Source organism: Meles meles, chromosome 21 (genome assembly GCF_922984935.1).
Source record: "Meles meles chromosome 21, mMelMel3.1 paternal haplotype, whole genome shotgun sequence".
Taxonomy (NCBI): Eukaryota; Metazoa; Chordata; class Mammalia; order Carnivora; family Mustelidae; genus Meles; species Meles meles.
In genome coordinates, this window is record NC_060086.1 from 35,483,513 (window position 1) to 35,501,718 (window position 18,206).

An 18,206-nucleotide genomic window follows, 5' to 3' on the forward strand; every position below is an offset into this window, starting at 1 on the left:
TTTTGGTTCCACGAGCCAGAGAGGGGTGTCACGAAGGCAGGCAAGGTGAGGGGGCTTACCTTTGTTATGAGACATGGCATAGAGGAGGCAGAGAACAAACAGGGCATGGTAGTCGTCATCCGGGCTGTCCAGGGCGTGGTACACCATATCTAGGAAGGGTCTGGAAAAGAGGTGGGGCGTGCATGAGCCTCTCGGCACGCAGGGCGAACAGCTCTCCTCTCCCACCTACCCACGGAGTGCTGGCCACCTGTGCCTTTGCCGGCTCTGCCCCAGCCTGTAGTGAGTCCATTGAGGGCTCCGTCCAGCACTGAGCGTGGGACAGGCTCTGCCCGTGGGAAGCTAACTCCAGGGGAAATTGAGGAACGGGCCACTTAATCAGTCAACAACTGTGGCCCGGCTATTCCAGACACTGCGGGGTAAATGATGCAAAGTCCCTGCTCTTGGGGCACTCCCATGCCAGAGAACAGAGGGACCGCATCATCACCTCGAACAGAAACAAGAGGATGAAGAGAACCAGGCAGTGTAGTAGGCTAACAGCAGACAAGGCACCAACAAGCCCAAACAATTTCAGAACGGAGGCCCTGGAGCCAAGCGGCCTGGATTCCAATTTGGATTCTGCCTCTTCTGAGCTGCGAACCCTTGGGTTAGCTACCTAAAACCTCTCCATTTCCCCATCAGGAAGGACTCCGGGGGAGGGGTGGGGGTTCAGCACGAAACGATGAAGGAAAGGCATCTGGCACAGGCCAGGGGCACAGCACGAAGGACACGTGGGAGCTATGACCAGATTTCTATTTTGAGCCTTCTGAGGGCACTTCTCCAGGAGCCCACTTTGGCAGGTCCAGGCTCAGCAATTTCTTGGACTGACTTTCCCTGACGGGTAAGAATCGATGTGAGGGTTCACCTCTGATGCTTTGTGGGAGAGGTCAAGAGAGTGGCTGCAGATATCGCAAACCACACACCCCAAAGGCTGCCTTTTCAGGTGAAGGGTCTGGCCTGGAAAGACTCTTCATCACCAGGATAATAGAATATGCACGGGTCTGGCCCGTCGGCAGGAGGCTCCGAGCCCGTGACCACCTGCGGCTGCCTCTCTGGAGGCCAGGCTGAGGCCAAGAAAGCAGAGCACCTCGAGGAGTGACCGAGGGCACACGTAACCTCCAGAAGGACGCAGAGCCAGTCAACATCACTGTCGAGGGGGAGTGAAGAGGTGTGGCCGAGAAACGGGGAGACTACTCACTGCATCACCCTTTACACTTCTAAAAAAATCTGAATTCCAAGAACGTACCAGTGATTCAGAATATTAAACTGAAAAATGCAAAAGAGAAAGTGCTGCAGACGTTCTTGTTATAACGTTGCAAATAAACACATGACGCGGGGGAGTTAGAGCAAGAGGCTTTCCTTAAAGGGGACATTTGCCCCCGGGGCTCTTTCTCCAGGACCCCAGATCAGGCACCTTTTGGATGCGTGAAGAGTTCTGCCAGGTAGGGATCTGGGTTTCTGTAAGTGCCTGGCAATACCACTACCAACCCAAGAGTGGGATGAAGTAGAAAACGTTTTCTTGTAACCAGCTGCCCAGAATGTGGACTGTGTTTTCATTTGAGAGCAATGCAGATAACCAAATGCCGAGTAGCGGACGGAGGGCTGAGCAGACACAACACCTTCTAAGAGACGAAGTAGCATGAAACCATTGGCATTTCGTTTACTGAGTGTACAGGAAAGTGAAAAAGATGCCTGGGGTTGGGTATGAGGCAGAAAAAAAAAAAAAGACGGATGACAGGCATGGTATGGTGTAAGTATCGGGGGCAAGGAGGGTACCATTCCCACTGAGAAAGGACGGGTAGGAAGTAACTGGAACGTTAGGGACAGCTGCTTTGAATGCTGGCAGCATGGAGACCTTTTTCCCTTCCTTATGCTTTTTTCAAAATGTTTTTATATTTTCTGCATGTGTGTTGCTTTTATAATTCTTTTTTAAAGACGAGAATGCTTTAGACATTTTTCAGTTTCTTAGGCCTATATTTAACCCCGAATGCAGACACAGCCCACGATACACAAGGAGTAGGAGAACAGTTCCACTTTGTACTATGCTGTTTCTTCAGACCAGCGGACCAATGTGAAGATCCACTTCATGTCAAGGAGAACACACTGCCCCCTCCTTCCCCCAGAGTGCGGTTCTTCCTGCTCAGGGCCTGGAACTGGGAGGAGCGAAGTCCGTGGCAGTATTCCTGATAACCAACAATTCAACACCTTCGCAGAGTAGAAGGCAGCTTTCGCCCAGGGCCAGTCTCTCCCTGGCATTTGCTCTCAGAGCTGAGGGGAGGCCTGGCTCAAGGGTCCCGGGGCCATAAACTTGTGTGTGGGCCCAACTCAAGGCACAAGGATCGGCTTCCATTATAAGTCATGCGGTAGAAGATGTCAGTTAAAGTCACCGAAGGTTAAGAAACAATTTCAGGGTGCCTGGGTGGCTCAGTGGGTTGAGCCGCTGCCTTTGGCTCAGGTCATGATCTCAGGGTCCTGGGATCGAGTTCCGCATCGGGCTCTCTGCTCAGCAGGGAGCCTGCTTCCCTCTCTCTCTCTCTCTCTCTCTCTCTCTGCCTACTTGTGATCTCTCTCTGTCAAATAAATAAAATCTTTAAAAAAAAAAAAAAAAGAAGAAGAAACAATTTCAACAGACTCTAAGAAAACCTCTCTATTTACTAAAAAAAAAAAAAAAAATCAGGAAAAAAAAGTTTCAACCCAACATTCAAACCTAACACTTCGTCTGTTCGCTTTTTTCTTTTTTAAATAATAGATGGTTATACTTTTTCCTTTAACAAACCTATGACCACACACTATGTAAAATATGTGCTCTGTTTCCATTTATTAGATCCGAAGAAACCCAACACCTCCTGATAGTTTTCACTTAAAAGTAGCGGCTCCTATTCTAGTAAGCAGACGCACTCCATTTGCTGATACACCCCCCACGACTAGTCATTGGTGGTTTTTCCAATTATTCATATCCTCGCTAACGCTGTGTCAAGCAACTGAAGGTCGTCTTACCCTCCCTTTCTGTGTTTAGAATGATTTCCTGACTTTTCAGGGCGTTGGGAGTTGTGTTTTTTGCTGCCAAGCTAAATCAATAGTCTTTGCAAGTTCCAACAACAGATAGCCCACACCACACTCCGGTGTTTTTTAATTTAAATCCAACGAGAAGCGGCTCCCTTGTGCATCTGATAGAAATGAGTCCTGAGTGTTAGATAACTACAACAGCTGCCAAACGAAGAGAGGTGGAGGCAAGGACAGGTGGGCTCCAACTCTTGGAGCTGGACTAAGAAATGGGAGGGGGCGTGTGTGTGTTCTAGCCCCTCTGCCCTGAGAGTTCAGGAAGTGAACGCTCGTAGCCTCACAGCGGAACCCTGCTGCCGTGCGTGTACTCACACTGCAGTGGGATGAGGCTACCGCAGGGGTCTCTGCAGTGGGGTCGCTCAGCGAGGAAATAACTCCGAAATGAAAAAAGTCTCCTCCTAGCAGTTCCCTGCACACTTTGGGAGCAGCCTGCCACCCAATCCCACTCTGGAAGAAGGGTGCTGCCAGTTTCCAGGAAACGTGGCATCTCGAAGGCTGAAGAGGGTGTAGCTTCAGCAGGCCATCAGTGAAATGAACGCTTGGGCAAAAAGCCGAAGGCGGATAGCAGCATGAAATCACGCCGGCTGAGCCAAGAAGAGGGCAGGCCCTAGCCGGCGGGGGAGTGTGGCAGTGAGTGAATCAGACAGGCCCCGAGGGGATCCTTCCTGGGAGCAGCAGAGCACTGCCAAGGGCAGCTGGTACAAGGCTGCGAGGCGGCCCACACCCTTTAGGACAGGGCCCACCACTGAAGGGCTTGGGGGAGGTGGCGCCATGTCTCGGTCTTGCCCTTCGGAGGGGTGAGCATGACAGAGTTGAGTGCCAGCTCTGTCCCTGTGGCCTCTCGAGAGGGGCTGGAGAAGCAAGGAAAGGCAGGAAGCAGGATAAGTTTGCTAAGAGGCCAAAGAGGCCATCTGGGTGGTGGGAAGAGGCCCCTGGTTACCTCTGGTGGGCACTGCACCATTCAGCCCACCTCCTCATCCCAGCGACAGAGCAGCACCCCCTGCCCTGACGGGCAGGCTGGCCCCCAGGCTGCCCCCCACCCCGTGCTCCCCATGGCACCAGCGCGAGTGCAGGAGGACTGGGCCCACCCGCGGCACCTGCTCCACTGCGCGCTCTCCAAGCCCGTGGCGGCGGCACTCTTCTCTTCGTCCGTGGTGTTCTGTTCCTGCACGGAGGTGCTGGCCGCCAACTCCGGGAGCTTGCCACGCTCCATGATCACCATCTCTATCTCTGGAAGCAAATACAGAGACAGGGATGAGCTCGGACAGCCTCACAGCCCTAGATTTGCAGACACAGTCATCCCAGAGCCAGAGCCAGAGCCCAAGAGGACCGCTCCTAGCGTGTCCAGCAAGCTCTCGCCAGCAGGGACCAGGCATCAGCAACAAGCTGGGGAGAAATCAGACAGAGGCCAGAACCTCTCTTCCTTTTGTCTTGCCAGTGCCAAGAAACGGGGCCCTGATTTTAATAAAAAAGAGCAAATTGCAGTAATTTATTTTATTTCAAATATGTTTTCTTAAGGCACTTATTGTACTTCTTGACATCACACTTCCTTCCCAAAGGAGTTGAGGCAGCAGAGACAAAAAAATAATATGTGGTTAAGAAAGCATAACCAAGTTCACGGAGAAGATTCTGAAACTGTTTACACTCTAGCGAGGGCTCTGACATGGCTGAAGCCTTTTGTTTTCCTTTTCGACTGACAACCTCCAGAAGGCAGAGGGAGGTTAGGGAGCTCTCTGCATTTTTCCCAATTAAATAAGGGCCACGTGTAGCAACCGGCATAAGCATGGTATACATTTTTAGTTTTCAGGAGGTAAGGTATGAACCAACACAGGTGAATGAGAGATGGTTGCTCCTGGCTCTAAGGGGTCCCCGTCAGAGTTCTTTGACGTGCAGGTGCAGACCTTCATATTAGCTAGTTCTTGGAACCCGGAGTTCAGGTCATCGCCCCCGTCTTCAGGAGACAGACGTAGGGAAAAGAATGCTGACGTGCAAAGCTGCACTAGTATCTGGAGGGATGGGACGCCGCCCAGGACTCTGATGGACCCCTGCCATCTATGCTCTTCCCTGGACTCGGGTAAAGGCCTCCCAGCTGGCTCCGCCTCCCTTTACCTTCTAGTTTCGCTCTGCACACAGACCCAAGTGATTTTAAGTGGAAATTAGCTCATGCTGCCCTTCTGTTCAGAATTCCCCACTGCCTTCCCATCGCACAGAGGATGAAATCCACATGCCCTCCACAGAGTCAAGGCGGCCTGTTGTGGAACCCGGCCCCTCTCCATCTCTGACTTCACTGCCTGGCCTTCCCCCCAACACCGCTCTCCACCTGTGCTGAGCTTCCTCTGTGCTCTTTGATAAGCCCAAGCTTGTTTCTGCCCCAGGATCTTTACACAGCTGCTTCCTCTGCCTGGAATGCTTTTACCCCGGGGTCTTTCCCACCCTGGCCTGACTCAAGGACACCCTTCAAAGCTCAAACACCACCACCCCAGAGATGTCTTCTCAGCCTCCCTCTGCACCGGTTTTTACCTCCTTAAATTTTGATCAAAAATGCGGATTTTATTCATAGTTCCTTAGTTTTTCCCTACTGTCCATTTTCTGTTCCAGGATCCCATCCTGGGGACCATGTTACATCTAGTTATCGTGTCCCCTTTAAGCTCTTCTTGGCTGGGAGTTTCTGACTCCCTTGCTTCTGGTGACCTTACGGGTTGAGGCATGAGAACTGGTCAGGTATTCTGCAGAACGTTCCTCTGAGTCTGTCTGATGTTTTCAGATCAACAGACTGGGGCAGAGGTTTCTGGGAGGAAGCCTACACCGGGGAAGTGCCCTTCGCGGTCCGATATAGCGAGTACGTGGACCAGCGACACAGCCCAATCACCGCCGATGGTAGGTCTGCACCACGGGGCCAAGGGAATGCCAGTCAGATTTCTCCACTGGAAAGTGACTTTCCCTCCTCTCTCCCTGCACACTCCGTGGGAGCAAGTCATTAAGCACAGCCCCCCTTAAGGAGCAAGGAGTTATGCTCTGCCTCCCGGAGGGAGTAGCTACATAAACTATTGGGAATTCTTCTGGCTGAATCTGTCCCTTCCCCCTCTTATCTCGATTTTACTTTATAACATTTATAACTGCCTGGATTTCCTATTTTCTATTTATGGCTTGCTTGTTTGCTGCCTGCCTTTCTTCGCTCGAATGGGGGTTTCATAAGAGGAGCCGCCTTCTCTGTTCCACTCACCACTGGTACTCTAGCACCGAGTCCAGCGCCCCATACGTGGCAAGTGCTCACCACCGGGATGGACAGACGGATATCTAGGCTAGCCCAGCATGGGAAGCTCGGGCAGCAGGCAGGACCGGCAGTGAGGCACGGCTGCTATGACGCGTAGCGGGTGGCCCAGGGCTCCACCCCGTCCGCCCTAAGGCAACGCATGCCCACCACCCCGGGGAACTCTGCGAGGTACGGCTGTGTCCGCACCTATCCTCCAGCACAGAGGAGAACACCCCCCACCCATCCACACGGGCCTGGACCACCAGCCCCTTCCTCCCAGGGTGGATGGGAGCCTCCCACAGGGCCATCCCACAGGTGGGGGCTGACCCAGGATTTTCAAGGGCAATGCGGACAAAGGTTCTGTTTGCGGAGCTCTGCGTTTATTGCAGTGTGCCTTATTAAAAAGAGTCAGACTGCACGGAAAACCTGTTCTTCTGCGGACCTCACTGCTTAGGGGAAGGTGAAATTTAAGGGGGAAAAAACCGAGTGAGTCAATTCACAGGGAGCTACTGAGTCAGCAGCAGTCCGCACAGCATGGCCGCGGCAGCGGGCCGGTGGGGGTGCAGACCGCCGTCTGAGAATGTTGTTCCTTCCCGCGCCTGCACCTTCACCCCGACCAACCTCCTCCAGCTGCCTCCCCACCACCGGGACCTCTCGGCGGGGAGAGGACATGATTCACGGGGCAGCACCTCTCTTATTTTTAATTATCCTCATCTTTCAATCATCTGTTTTGTTTTGTGATATATCTGACCTTGGCACAGCAATACAAGTATGTGTAATTTACAACAAATGCATCTCTATTGGGGAGATGCCTGCGTAAATGACATTTATTTGACTGTTTGTGTTTACCGACAGAGCGTGCCACTGAAAACATCTGAAGGCTACCAAGCAGGACGATGGTGCCAGCCTCTGGCTTCCACCCTGGGACCTCTGACACACCTCCGGCCCAGCTGCAGGCTCCCCTCCCTCTCAGCCTGGCTGACAAGGCAGGAACTCAGCTTCAAGGACTCCCCAAGGTCACAGGGCCAAGCCCTAGCGCCTCAGCCTAGAGAATACATCTGCGGTGATGTGATTATTCCTTTTTAATTTTTTAATCTCCCTGAACACTCAGAATTCTGGAGCAGAGGGCTGTTAAAGATAATCCAGTCTAGTGCTCATCAAACTTAGTTAAGGAGAGGCCTATTAATTTTGAATGACAATCTCCCGTAGCACGCCACCACAGATGGGAGCAGAGCTGCTCCGGGTAAAGGGTGGGTGGGTTCCTGACCCACCCCTGACCGCGGGTTTCCTCCTGCACCCTACAGAAGCCCCTGAAGCTCCTTTCTAGAATTCTGGGGCTTCACACGAAACTGCTAAAAACCACCGGTTTAGTCCTGGATACTGTGTATGAGGAAACAGAAGCCCAAAAGCATAGTGACAATTAACATAGTTAGAAAAGTACCAGCAAAAGCCAGGGCCACTGCCCTCCCTCTCCCAGGTTCCGTCCGCGCACAGGACCAGTCCCACAAGGGTCTCTTCATGCACAGTGAGGTTTCTGAACCTCAGTTCTGTCCCCTTGGTTCCTAGCCGTATCCCACCCCCTGTATCCTCATCCAGCCAGCACAGTCAGGGAGCGAGCTGTTCCATGGGGATGAATTCTCTAGAACGTACAACAGTCCTTCAGTGCCAACACAGGTTTCCCCTGCCCCCCTCTTTTTAACAATTTTATCCAAACAACTCTTAAAAGTAGTGATTCTTTTCTAGCGTGTGTCAACTCCCTGAAACTATGTAAAATGCCATGTGGACATGGGGCGTGTATTAAGTTTTGGGGGAGAGGGTTTCTCTAGATTCTCACCCTTCTAAAACGGGTTCTATAATCATCTTTAAAAGAGGGTGCCAAAGAAGATTTGACCTTTCTTTTCCTGGTGACTCAGGCTCAAAGTGAACCTCCTCTTTATGCCAGACCAGAACGTGGGGCATGGTCCTGCAGAGCCTTCTGGGCCCCCCGCTCCCACTCCTCCTGTGGATATGCGATTATCTCAGTGCAGCCTTGCTCCGTGCCCAGGGTACATGCACCATGCTGCTACTACCAAGGAAAGCAGATCGGTGGGCTCGTGGGCACGGATTTCCACGGGTGGTCACGGAGGCCAGGACTCGGGCTCTGATACCGAATTCCCAGGGAATTCCACTTGAACCTGCTACAACATACCACAAGCCCTCATCCCATCTGGGTTTCTATTTTGGAATCTGAAGGGAGGGCGGCAAGAACGCAGCTTAGTTTTGTTTCAGCTTCAGTCTTTTGCCTGCCTCTTGGACGCTTGCCAAGTTTATGTGTTGCCCATACTATTTGTTATTAATCTCATCATTTTATCTGATCTCACTTTTTTCTTTTGATTTAAATTTAAAAGGAAACTTGAGGGGCGCTCAGCTGGCTCAGTCAGTGGAGGGTGTGACTCGTGATCTTGGGGTTGAGAGTTCAACCACCACACAGGGTGTATAGATTACTTGAAAAAATGAAACCTTAAGAAAAAAAAGGGGGGGGACATTAAATTACATTATACCCTTCAATTGAGCAATCCGGCTTGCAGGGATTTATCTGGAAGATACACCCCTTAACAATATAAAAATGCACACACACAAGGGCATTCACTGAAGTATTACTTTTAATTGCAAAATATTGGAAACTACCTAACTGTCCAAGCGTAAAGATCGGTTGAATAAACTTTGGTACAGACACACACAGCAGCTGTAAAACAGAATGAGGAAGACCTCGGTGAACTGATACGGAGTGATTTCCAGAGAAGCCTCTAAGCAAAGAGGAAAGAGAGTGTTTACACTCTGCTACCTGGTGTGTAAGAGAGAAGGGAGACTAAGAAAACGGGGGTGCCTGGGTGGCTCAGTCGGTTAAGTCGCTGCTTTCGGCTCAGGTCATGATCCCAGGGTCCTGAGATCGAGTCTCACATCAGGCTCCCTGCTCATCAGGGAGCCTGCTTCTCTCTCTGCCTCTGCCTGCTACTCTGCCTGCTTGTGCCTTCTCTTTCTCTCTCTCTCTGACAAATAAATAAAATATTTAAAAAAAAAAAAAGCAAGCAAGCATTTATAGATCCTCCTATTCTCACAAAAACAAACGTGGGAAGGATATTCCAGAAAGCAGCCAAGTTGGTTAACTACCAGTGGAAGAGAAATGGGATGGAATATGGAAAAAGGGACACTTCTTAAACTTACCCTTTTGTGCGGTTTTACATTTGTTAATAACCCATATATTTTAAAAAAAGAAGAAGAAGAAATTAAATCTGTAAAAATGAGAAGGAAGAACCCTAACCAGACCAAAAACAAAAAGGACCAATATTTTTTTCTAATGCATACCATACCCACCCTGATAGGGAATACAAAAAAAGAGCAGATTAACGAGGAGCTACAAACATCCTCCTGGATTGTATACCCTCAGTGGGGAGACAGGTGAGGCACGCAGGGGTGGGAGGGACTGCAAAGCACCATGAACTCCTATTGATTAAACAGTAAACAAACTGAAACTTTTTAAGATGTAGTATAGGACTGAGCAAACAAACGTGTTGACATTGTTGGGAGCCAAGGCTCTGGCTGAAGAAGTGACCCACACAGATTTGGAATGGGGGAAGGCAAGAAAGAATGCTCTGGGAACGGATCTGCGTTGCTCTCAATACTGGAGGTACTGGTACGCATTCATGATTTCTAAAATATGCACACGCATACGCATGTCTGTACATATGTACATGTATGCACGAGTAAATGTATATTTTGTGTACATACAGGCATCCGTTTTTTTAGATCTGTCCGCTGAAGGGACCAAAAAGCAAGGCACCCCAGTAGCCATCAGCCCTTCTGGCACCCAGATCTTGGCCTCTAATACCACTGTCCACTGAGAGGAAGCAGGATTTTTCTCTCTCTTTTTTTAACAAATTCCTGCAATTTTTTTTTTTAAGATTTTATTTGAGAGAGAGAGAGATCACAAGTAGGCATAGAGGCAGGCAGGCAGAGAGGAAGGGAAGCAGACTTCCTGCTGAGCGGAGAGCCCGATGCGGGGCTCGATCCCAGGACCCTGAGACCATGACCTGAGCCGAAGGCAGAGGCTTAACCCACTGAGCCACCCAGGCGCCGGAAGCAGGGTTTTTCAGAGAAATGGCTCGTGTCAGGGATGGACATTCCCCAACCATTCCAAGATGAACGTGGAATACCTTATCAAGCCAGAAAGTATAAGGATTGCTCAAAAGAAATGACGGGAGCTTAGCACAAGGACATAGCAGCCAGTGCACAAGGGTTCCCAAAGGCCAAGTCTGGGACAATTTGAGCATCGGATGAATTCAATCGGTAATGAAATGCAAACCACTAAAAACCGAAATCCTTGAGTCTGTGCCAAGAACTGATAAAGAAAGAAATGGGGAGAAGGGAGGAATCCTGCTTGTAGTGGAATGCTGAGGGCTGATTTTTAAACTCGGAGAGAGTGCTGACGTTGGAAAATGGACGTTTTTCCACCAGTCTAGTGAAGACGGTATCAGGCAAGTATCATCAGCGAATGCCAGCTCTCAGGGGCACTGTAATGAGGCACAGCATGTCTGTATTATCTCTCAGCCCTCCCTGTGAATTAGTCGTAAAGAAAAGAGAAAGCGATTATATAGCGGAGAGATGGGTCACCACAGCAGGTGACCAATATTCATGCCACCCGTGAGGGTCAGGGGGACAGCACATGCCTCCAGGTGGGACACTCCGAGAAGGACAGGACACCACCTACACCACAGTCCACCCAAGAATGCGTAACCTCCATGTAATCACAAAGAAAATGCCACAGACAGACGAGGGAGTATTTTATTAAAACAAAGGAGGGAAAGGTTGTGCATTCTTCAAAAATGTCACTGTTGTGAAAGAGAAGGCTGTGGAAAGATGTTCCAGGGTCACGAAGGCCCGAGAGACGCGACAACTAAAGGCACCGCTTGACCCCAGGCTGGTGGGGGAAATACGCCAGAACGGAGATTATCGGGCCAACAGACAAACTGGACAGGGACAGCAGAAACCCACACTGGCGTGGACAGCTGCCCTGGGGGTCATTCAAGCCAAAGCCCGATTCTTAGCAACTGGGTGCTCACACGCACAGCAGCGAAGCGACAGGATGGATGCAGCTCACCCAGAAAAATTTGTGTGTGTGTGTGTGTGTGTGTGTGTGTGTGTGTGTGTGTGTACAGAGAGAGGGAAAACATAAATAAGAAACCAAATGGGCTATAACATGTTACAAGATGAACCTGGGTAAAAGGTAAACAGGTGTTCTTTATACTATTTTTGTTTCTCCTAATTCTTATAAATATGAAATTATTTTCAAATGAAAAAAAAAAGCCTCCTTAGTCCTCTAAGCATACAGCTGGTGTAAATAGGAAGCAAGTGTGAAAGTGTATGCCATGAGGGAACAACCAGGAGCGAGGCCGGCTGTGGGCTGGGACAGGGGGGCGGGCGGGGGTTGGGGGGGCGCGTGGGGACGTGAGGGAGGCGTGAAGGACAGCACGTCCGGCTGGCCCGGAGCTGATGGCTGATGTCAACAAGAATCTTTTCATTGCCCCATCCGACTTACAAACACCCCCACATCCCACAGCTGGAGCAGTGCTGAGCTGGCCTGACGTCTGCATTCTACAGGAGGGCACACTGAGGGCCGAGAGAGATCGAGGTGGTGGGCCTCCGCCCCGCTGCTGGGGGGGCTCCTCTCTCCGCACGGCCCATCAGCCAGGTCCTGGCAAGGAGCACCTGTGTGGTTACAGTCCCAGCACCAGGCCCTGGACCCACCATGGTGAAGGGCTCCTGCACCCCAGCCTGGTGGGAGGTACAACCCCTTTCCACAACTATAGCCTTGAGCCTCTGGGAGTCGAGGACCTTCCTTATGAGGCTGGGCAGCTGGGCGGGGAACCCCAATCTCCAGCTCCTCAGGCCTCACAGGCCCCGCCCCAGCCCTCCACCTCTTGTCATTTGCATAAAAGCCCCAGAACAGGGCAGGATTTGCATAGCCATGGGCAGAGAGGAGCAGCACTAGTCACGAGGACCAAACGGCGGACACAACCCAAGCTGGAAGGTTGGCAAGTGGAAAGATGGTTGCCAGTGGGGCGGTGGGAAGATGGGGAGTTACATGTTTAAGGGGGGCGGAGTTTCGGTTCAGGAGGATGAAAGAGCTGTGGAGATGGACGGTGGTGTGGGTCGCACAACAGTGTGGATGGACAGGCGAGCCCGAAGGACCCCCAGCACCTGAGGACGTCAACCTCTCCCCCTCCAAGTGACAACTCTGGCCAGACCCGGGAGCTTCCCCGATGCTCTGACACTCTGGTTTTTTAAATAACAGCAATGATCCATCAACTTGCCCAGGATGATGTACATTCTAGTCTGATTAATATTTGGTAAATGAAGTGCTTTTCAGGGAAATGGCAGGCATGACCTCCCGACAGTCTTTGACTTCACAGACTCAAGGATTTTCTGAGTTGCCCTCTAGGTTCTACATTCCAGGAATCAAAATGAGGACAGATAATAAAAAGGGGGAAGGGGAGAATAAGAAGGCCCTTACGCAAAAGCTCAGGGAAGGAGGAAAAAGATGCCCTTGCTGGTTACCTAGGAAATAAGGGAAGGCCTGCGTGCTATTGGCTGGCTCTGGAGCAGAATTTCCAGAGGCACCTGGCAACAACAGGGTGTGTATGGGCTGAGGATCTGGGGGAACCTCTTCCTTTGTTTTGTTGTTTTCCTTGACTGAACAGCACAAGCTTGCATTCCGAATGTTTTTTTCTAGGAAGTTCCTTATACTGGTAAGCCCATTTGAAAGGTGGCACTCCCAGGTCTCTGCAATGGTGGTTCAGACTCCTAATCCTTCTCCTCCCTCCCTTCCTGCTGTTCCCCACCCCCCCCCCCCCAGCCACACACACACACACTCACCCACACAGCCACTTCACTAATTCGTTAGACAATGAACAGAGAACCCGGCTTCATGGAAACTCTCAGTAGCGAGTGGCAGGGGGGTGCCTGAACACACACGTCCTTCCAAGCTCCTCATTGCTCTCTGCCTTGGCCAGACTGCCTCTGCAGTGCTCCTGGGCCATGCAGTTGAGTGCTGAGACAGTGATGCTCTCATTTCTGTCAACCTGAGGGCTGCGCATTGTGAAGCCTCCCACTGGGAAGCAATGACTTGCCCAGGGTCACAGAGCTGCTCAGGAGCAGCCAGCCTCTCCAGGGTCTAGGAGTCAGACCCCCCACCTACCAGTGGCTAATCCATGGCTCGTCCCAATCAGGAAACTCTGCCAGTCATGGGCTTGGCTCTGGCTTTGCAAGAGGAGCCAGAAATGAGGCCAGGATTCCATTTCATTTCAATGGAGGTTTCAAAAGAAAGAAAGAAAGAAAAAAAAAAAAAAAAAAAAAAAAAAAAAAAACAGGCAAAGCTGGGATTCCCAACGTCCGGGCACCCCTCAGCTCCCAGTTGACTTGGCATTTTCAAAGTCAGGGATGTCCTCTTCACTCCATGCCCTTGCTGGGGTTCAAGAAAAGAGTCGGTCTTTAATCTGAGGACATGAAATTAGTGCCTACTTCTTCCATAGGCAAAAACCAAAACTACACCCTATTTTTCAGACAAGAAGTGCAAACAATTTGCTCTCTTGTTCTAGGTCTGCTTAGTAAGTTACTGCTGTGAGTGGCTCCAAAAAGAGACAACTGTCCTTTCAGACTGACATGCATCGAGTGAACACTTCTTTGGCCACGGGCACGAGGGTACCCCTCTTTTTCCTTTTAGTGTGCAATTTCTGCAAATTTAGGGGCCCTGTGATTTTCTCAGTTTCCAAATGAGTCACTCATCAGTTGGGACCCAAAGCCAAGCAGAGGGGTCCAGAGGCACACACTCATTTCACACTACTTCCTTGTCTGGGCTTCAGTGTGGAGGAGGTGTGAATTCTGGTTGCATTTGTAGAAAAAGAACATGTTAATGCCACATTTAAATCAGGTCATGGCAAAATTGTGACTTGTGACCACATGCCTTTTTATGCCTGTGCCTTCTGCCGCCTCGCTGAGGCAAGATTTCCCCCACGAGCGTGGGGACGCCAGGGTTTGCAGGGGGAGTTGCTGCCGACATCTCTTCACTCCAGAGCCGGCTGCGCCTGTCTATTACAGGCAGGATGTCAACAAGCCTCTAGATCCAGGGACCGGACAGGAAGCCTGCCAGAGAAAAGTCATCTGGAGGGGAGAACAGCCACCTCCAAAGGGCAAAGGAGCACACAGAAAGAGTGCAGCTTTCTCTGGGAGCATCTGCTGCTTTCACTGGCTCAGCATCCGTGCCCCCTTCTTCTGATGGACACATCCTATTTTTTTTTTTTTAACCAAGACAGTCATTATCACGGGATCAACAAGCGACCCAAGCCTGGCCAGTCGGCACAGAGCACCCTTCTACAGCAACGGGTGAGCCAGGCCCATCAGGGTCCCAGGGCATTGGCCCCCAGACTGGAGCTGCAGCTGACCGGAAGAAGCAGCTCCTTCTCCACACAGTGGTAGACGGGCAGGAAGCGAGCCTTGCGCTGCTGGTGGTCATCTATACCCGGGGCCAGCCCTGCCCAGGCCTTCCAGCGACACGAACAATAATCACCCTTTGAAACCAGTCAGAGTTGAATTTCTAACTCTCATAACCACAAGAATCCTAACATATATTCGTTTAAAAAAAAAAAAAAAAAAAAAGCACCACGTGAATTACATTTTTTAATACTCAATTTCCAGATGGGGAAACTGAGGTACAGAGCTTGGGGAGACCAGTTGAAGCTCACAATAAACCTAGACATGACTGCAAGGCCAGTATCCCATCTCTCAGCACATCCCACATGGGACACTGTGGCCTGATGGCCTTCCAAGTCACAGGACCTAACAGCTGCCTGGTTTCACCCAGACACAGTCTAAGGAGAAGACACCCACCGGCTGCACCTGAAATCTAAGAATAACCAAGAGTCAACTTCACCACGCACAAAGCCCTGTTCACCTGAGCCGCCGCCCAGTGAGGTGTCTCTTTGCTAGACAGGCCTGGGGGAGCTGTATTTATTTATGTTGAGCTGGGTGGGAAGATGAGAGGTCTGTAATATTTTGGAATGACTAGCGCGTGTTCGAGAAAATAGGAGGACACCAAAATGTCAAGGGCGGGGGCAACCGTTGAGAGTCATGTTCAACTAAAGCTCTAACATCAGCATCAACTGTCCAAGCAAAACCTCTGGGGGAGATCCCGGGGCCCTGTCTGGTACAACCTGGCTGAGAAAGCACCCAGGAAACAGGTTTGTGGAGGCTGGCCAATGTTTTCCCCCTTGCCTGGGCAGAGGACAGGCAGGCTCAGCATTTGGGGAGTCATCACCCCAATCCCAACAGCGAGCTGGAACGGCAGCCCAGCCAAGCCGCTGCAGTCCCGCATGCCAGGACCGGGCTGCTGGGCTGACTCACTTGCCTGTGTGCTTGTGGCCAAGCCTGCCCTGTCCACACCAGGGTTAGTCATGGCCAGGCCTGGTTAGAGAGCAGCCCTTAAAAGGACTGGAATGAAAGAGGTAGCATCTTTCCAAAACAAAATCGACAGGAACACAGAGTACAAAATGGGGTGAAATCCTCCTCCTTGCCCCCAGTGTGGCCACAGGACAACTAAACCCCAGGGTTTTTACCCAGACAGCTTTCTCCTGAGTTTAAAAAAAGAGAGAGAGAGAGAAAAGATGCAAATAAGCCAGCTAAGATGGCTTGCTTACCTTGCAATTGCCCCTCACCTCCCCACCAAAGACACACTTGGCATCCGTGTCCCGAGCCAAATAGGAATTCCTTTGCCAAAGCGCGTCCTGCACACTTTCAACAGGAACAAAAGCATGCGGGGGTCTCAGCCTCACAAAGGGGGCTGGGCGGCACCAGAGAGATACTTCGGTTAGACGTATCAAAACGGGATCTTGACATTTCCTGAGAACTGCCAAGAGACTCAGTATGAGGCCAGCAGGGTGGGGACAGGGTTGGGTTCTGGCTTGGAAATCGTAGCAAACTCCCCAAATCAAATGAGTTCCCAGTCACGGATTTACGGAGCTACTCTGTCTTCCAGCTTCAGACCCTCTCGGACTAGGGACTCCCACAGCCCAGACTGATGGGCCAACGACAGCTGCTGGCTTTGGAGCAGCCAGAGCCAGCCCCGCACCCAAGAGGACAGCCCACAGCAGGAGCTGAGGACAGCCTGTGTCTGTCGCAGGAAGTGTGGGGGGAGCTCACTTCCAGCAAGCAGAGCCCCCATCCCATTTCTACCCCATCCCCTGCTCCACCCCAGGAACTCGGGGCCGTGGCCAGAGACCCCCATCTGTGTGGCCGTGCGCCCAGCCCCTGACACCAGACAGCCTGCACGCTGAAGCTTGCCTAATTCCAGAGCACATACTGCTGTCCAGATCGAGAAGGTGTTAGCGTGTGAGTCAGAGCGAGGTGGAAATTCACCCAGAATCATCCCAACACAAAAGAGAAAGAGGAATGAATGATTCGGCTTTTTGAGCACATGTGCCCCGAACCCCAGTGTACCTCACTCACTGTCGGAAGACAAGACAAGTCCAAAGACTGTGCTCACTGTCCGAAGACAAGACTTCAGACAAATCCTAATGTAAGGATCTAGGGGATGATATCTGATTATTTGATCCCCCAAACACAATTGTCTTAACGGTATATAATCTCATTAAACATGAGTTTTCTTCCCGCAGTGCACTGGAAACAGCGACCCGCGTCAAAAACCAGAATGGCAGGTGACAGGGACGAACAGAACTGCAATGAGCGTGAAACAGCGGTAACAGCATCAAGGGCTCGCGACCCAGGCCAGGCACTGCTCCGAGCACAGTATGCGTATTCACTCATTCCAGGGTCGGAATGACAAAGTAAATACTATCTGCTAGCCTCTGTTTACTGAGGGAGAAACTGAGGCACAGGGTTCTGAGTCAAGAAGCCTGCTCTGGGTCACCCGTGCGATGAGGGCAGGGGACCTGCCCACAGCTGCCCGCGAAGGGCTGGGCCCGCAGAATGAGGTACACTGGCGTCGGGAATGAACACGCGTGCCCACGGACACACAACGGGGACCAGACACAAGGGACAGCCCGGCTCGTGGCGCAGGCGGCAGGGTGGCATTGGCGGGCGCACTCACCTTCACTCTCCCCACTCGTCCTGATGCCTTTTGAACCACCCTCAGTACCTTTAGTCTTCTCAGCGTCTTCCTGGGCATCCTCGGCGGGCCCCTTCTCCTCCTCGTCTTCCTCCCCAACGTTTTTGTAGTTGGGTCTCTTCTGCACCCGCCTCTTGCCCTTGTGCTTGTTCATCTCAAGGGAGCGCTCAAGCGTCTCGGTGGGCTTAATGAAGCACCGAATGCTGGGCTTGGCCTAGGGAAGTCAACACACGGATTGGAACCTTGGAATCTCGCCAGACACCATGGTCAAGCTGCCTACAGTTGCTACCCCCAAGAAATTCTATTTCTGAAACAAAAAAAATAGGCTACCTCCTACTTCATCATCAGGACAATGATGAACACCACCATGGTTAAGTCATCAAAACGAGAGCACCGGCTACCATTTACTCAAGCCCACCACCCTAAGTCAGAAACTCTGCCCCTTACCCACACCAGCCGTGGGCTTCCCAAAGGCCATCGCTTGTCAAGGAAACACCCTTCTGGTTAACACCTTTAGGGTACTTTGCATGTGCCAGATGCTGCTCTAAGGGCCCTGACTGCACTGCTTCATTTGAACTTGACAACGACCCCAGGAGGTCCTCCTATCGTGTCCCTCTCTCTATAGACAATAAAACAGAGGCTCCGAGGTGGTAAAGGACCCACCCACAGTCAAAGAGCCAGGAGGTAGCCGAGTTGAGA

At 51.3% G+C, this 18,206-nt stretch overlaps 1 protein-coding gene across 5 annotated transcripts in view; it reads right to left on the minus strand.

The window, feature by feature from the left end:
• CLEC16A (C-type lectin domain containing 16A) overlaps positions 1-18,206 on the minus strand; it is a 204,891-nt gene that overhangs the window by 130,597 nt on the left and 56,088 nt on the right. For 3 of the 5 annotated variants that reach the window (XM_045993098.1, XM_045993097.1, XM_045993101.1), the window contains 3 exons: positions 17,490-17,721; positions 4,197-4,329; positions 60-160 (listed from right to left, as the gene is read on the minus strand). In XM_045993098.1, the coding sequence (XP_045849054.1) occupies positions 60-160; positions 4,197-4,329; positions 17,490-17,721 (466 nt within the window). The remainder of the gene's footprint in view (positions 1-59; positions 161-4,196; positions 4,330-17,489; positions 17,722-18,206) is intronic. The other 2 variants (XM_045993100.1, XM_045993099.1) reach the window with 1 other exon arrangement.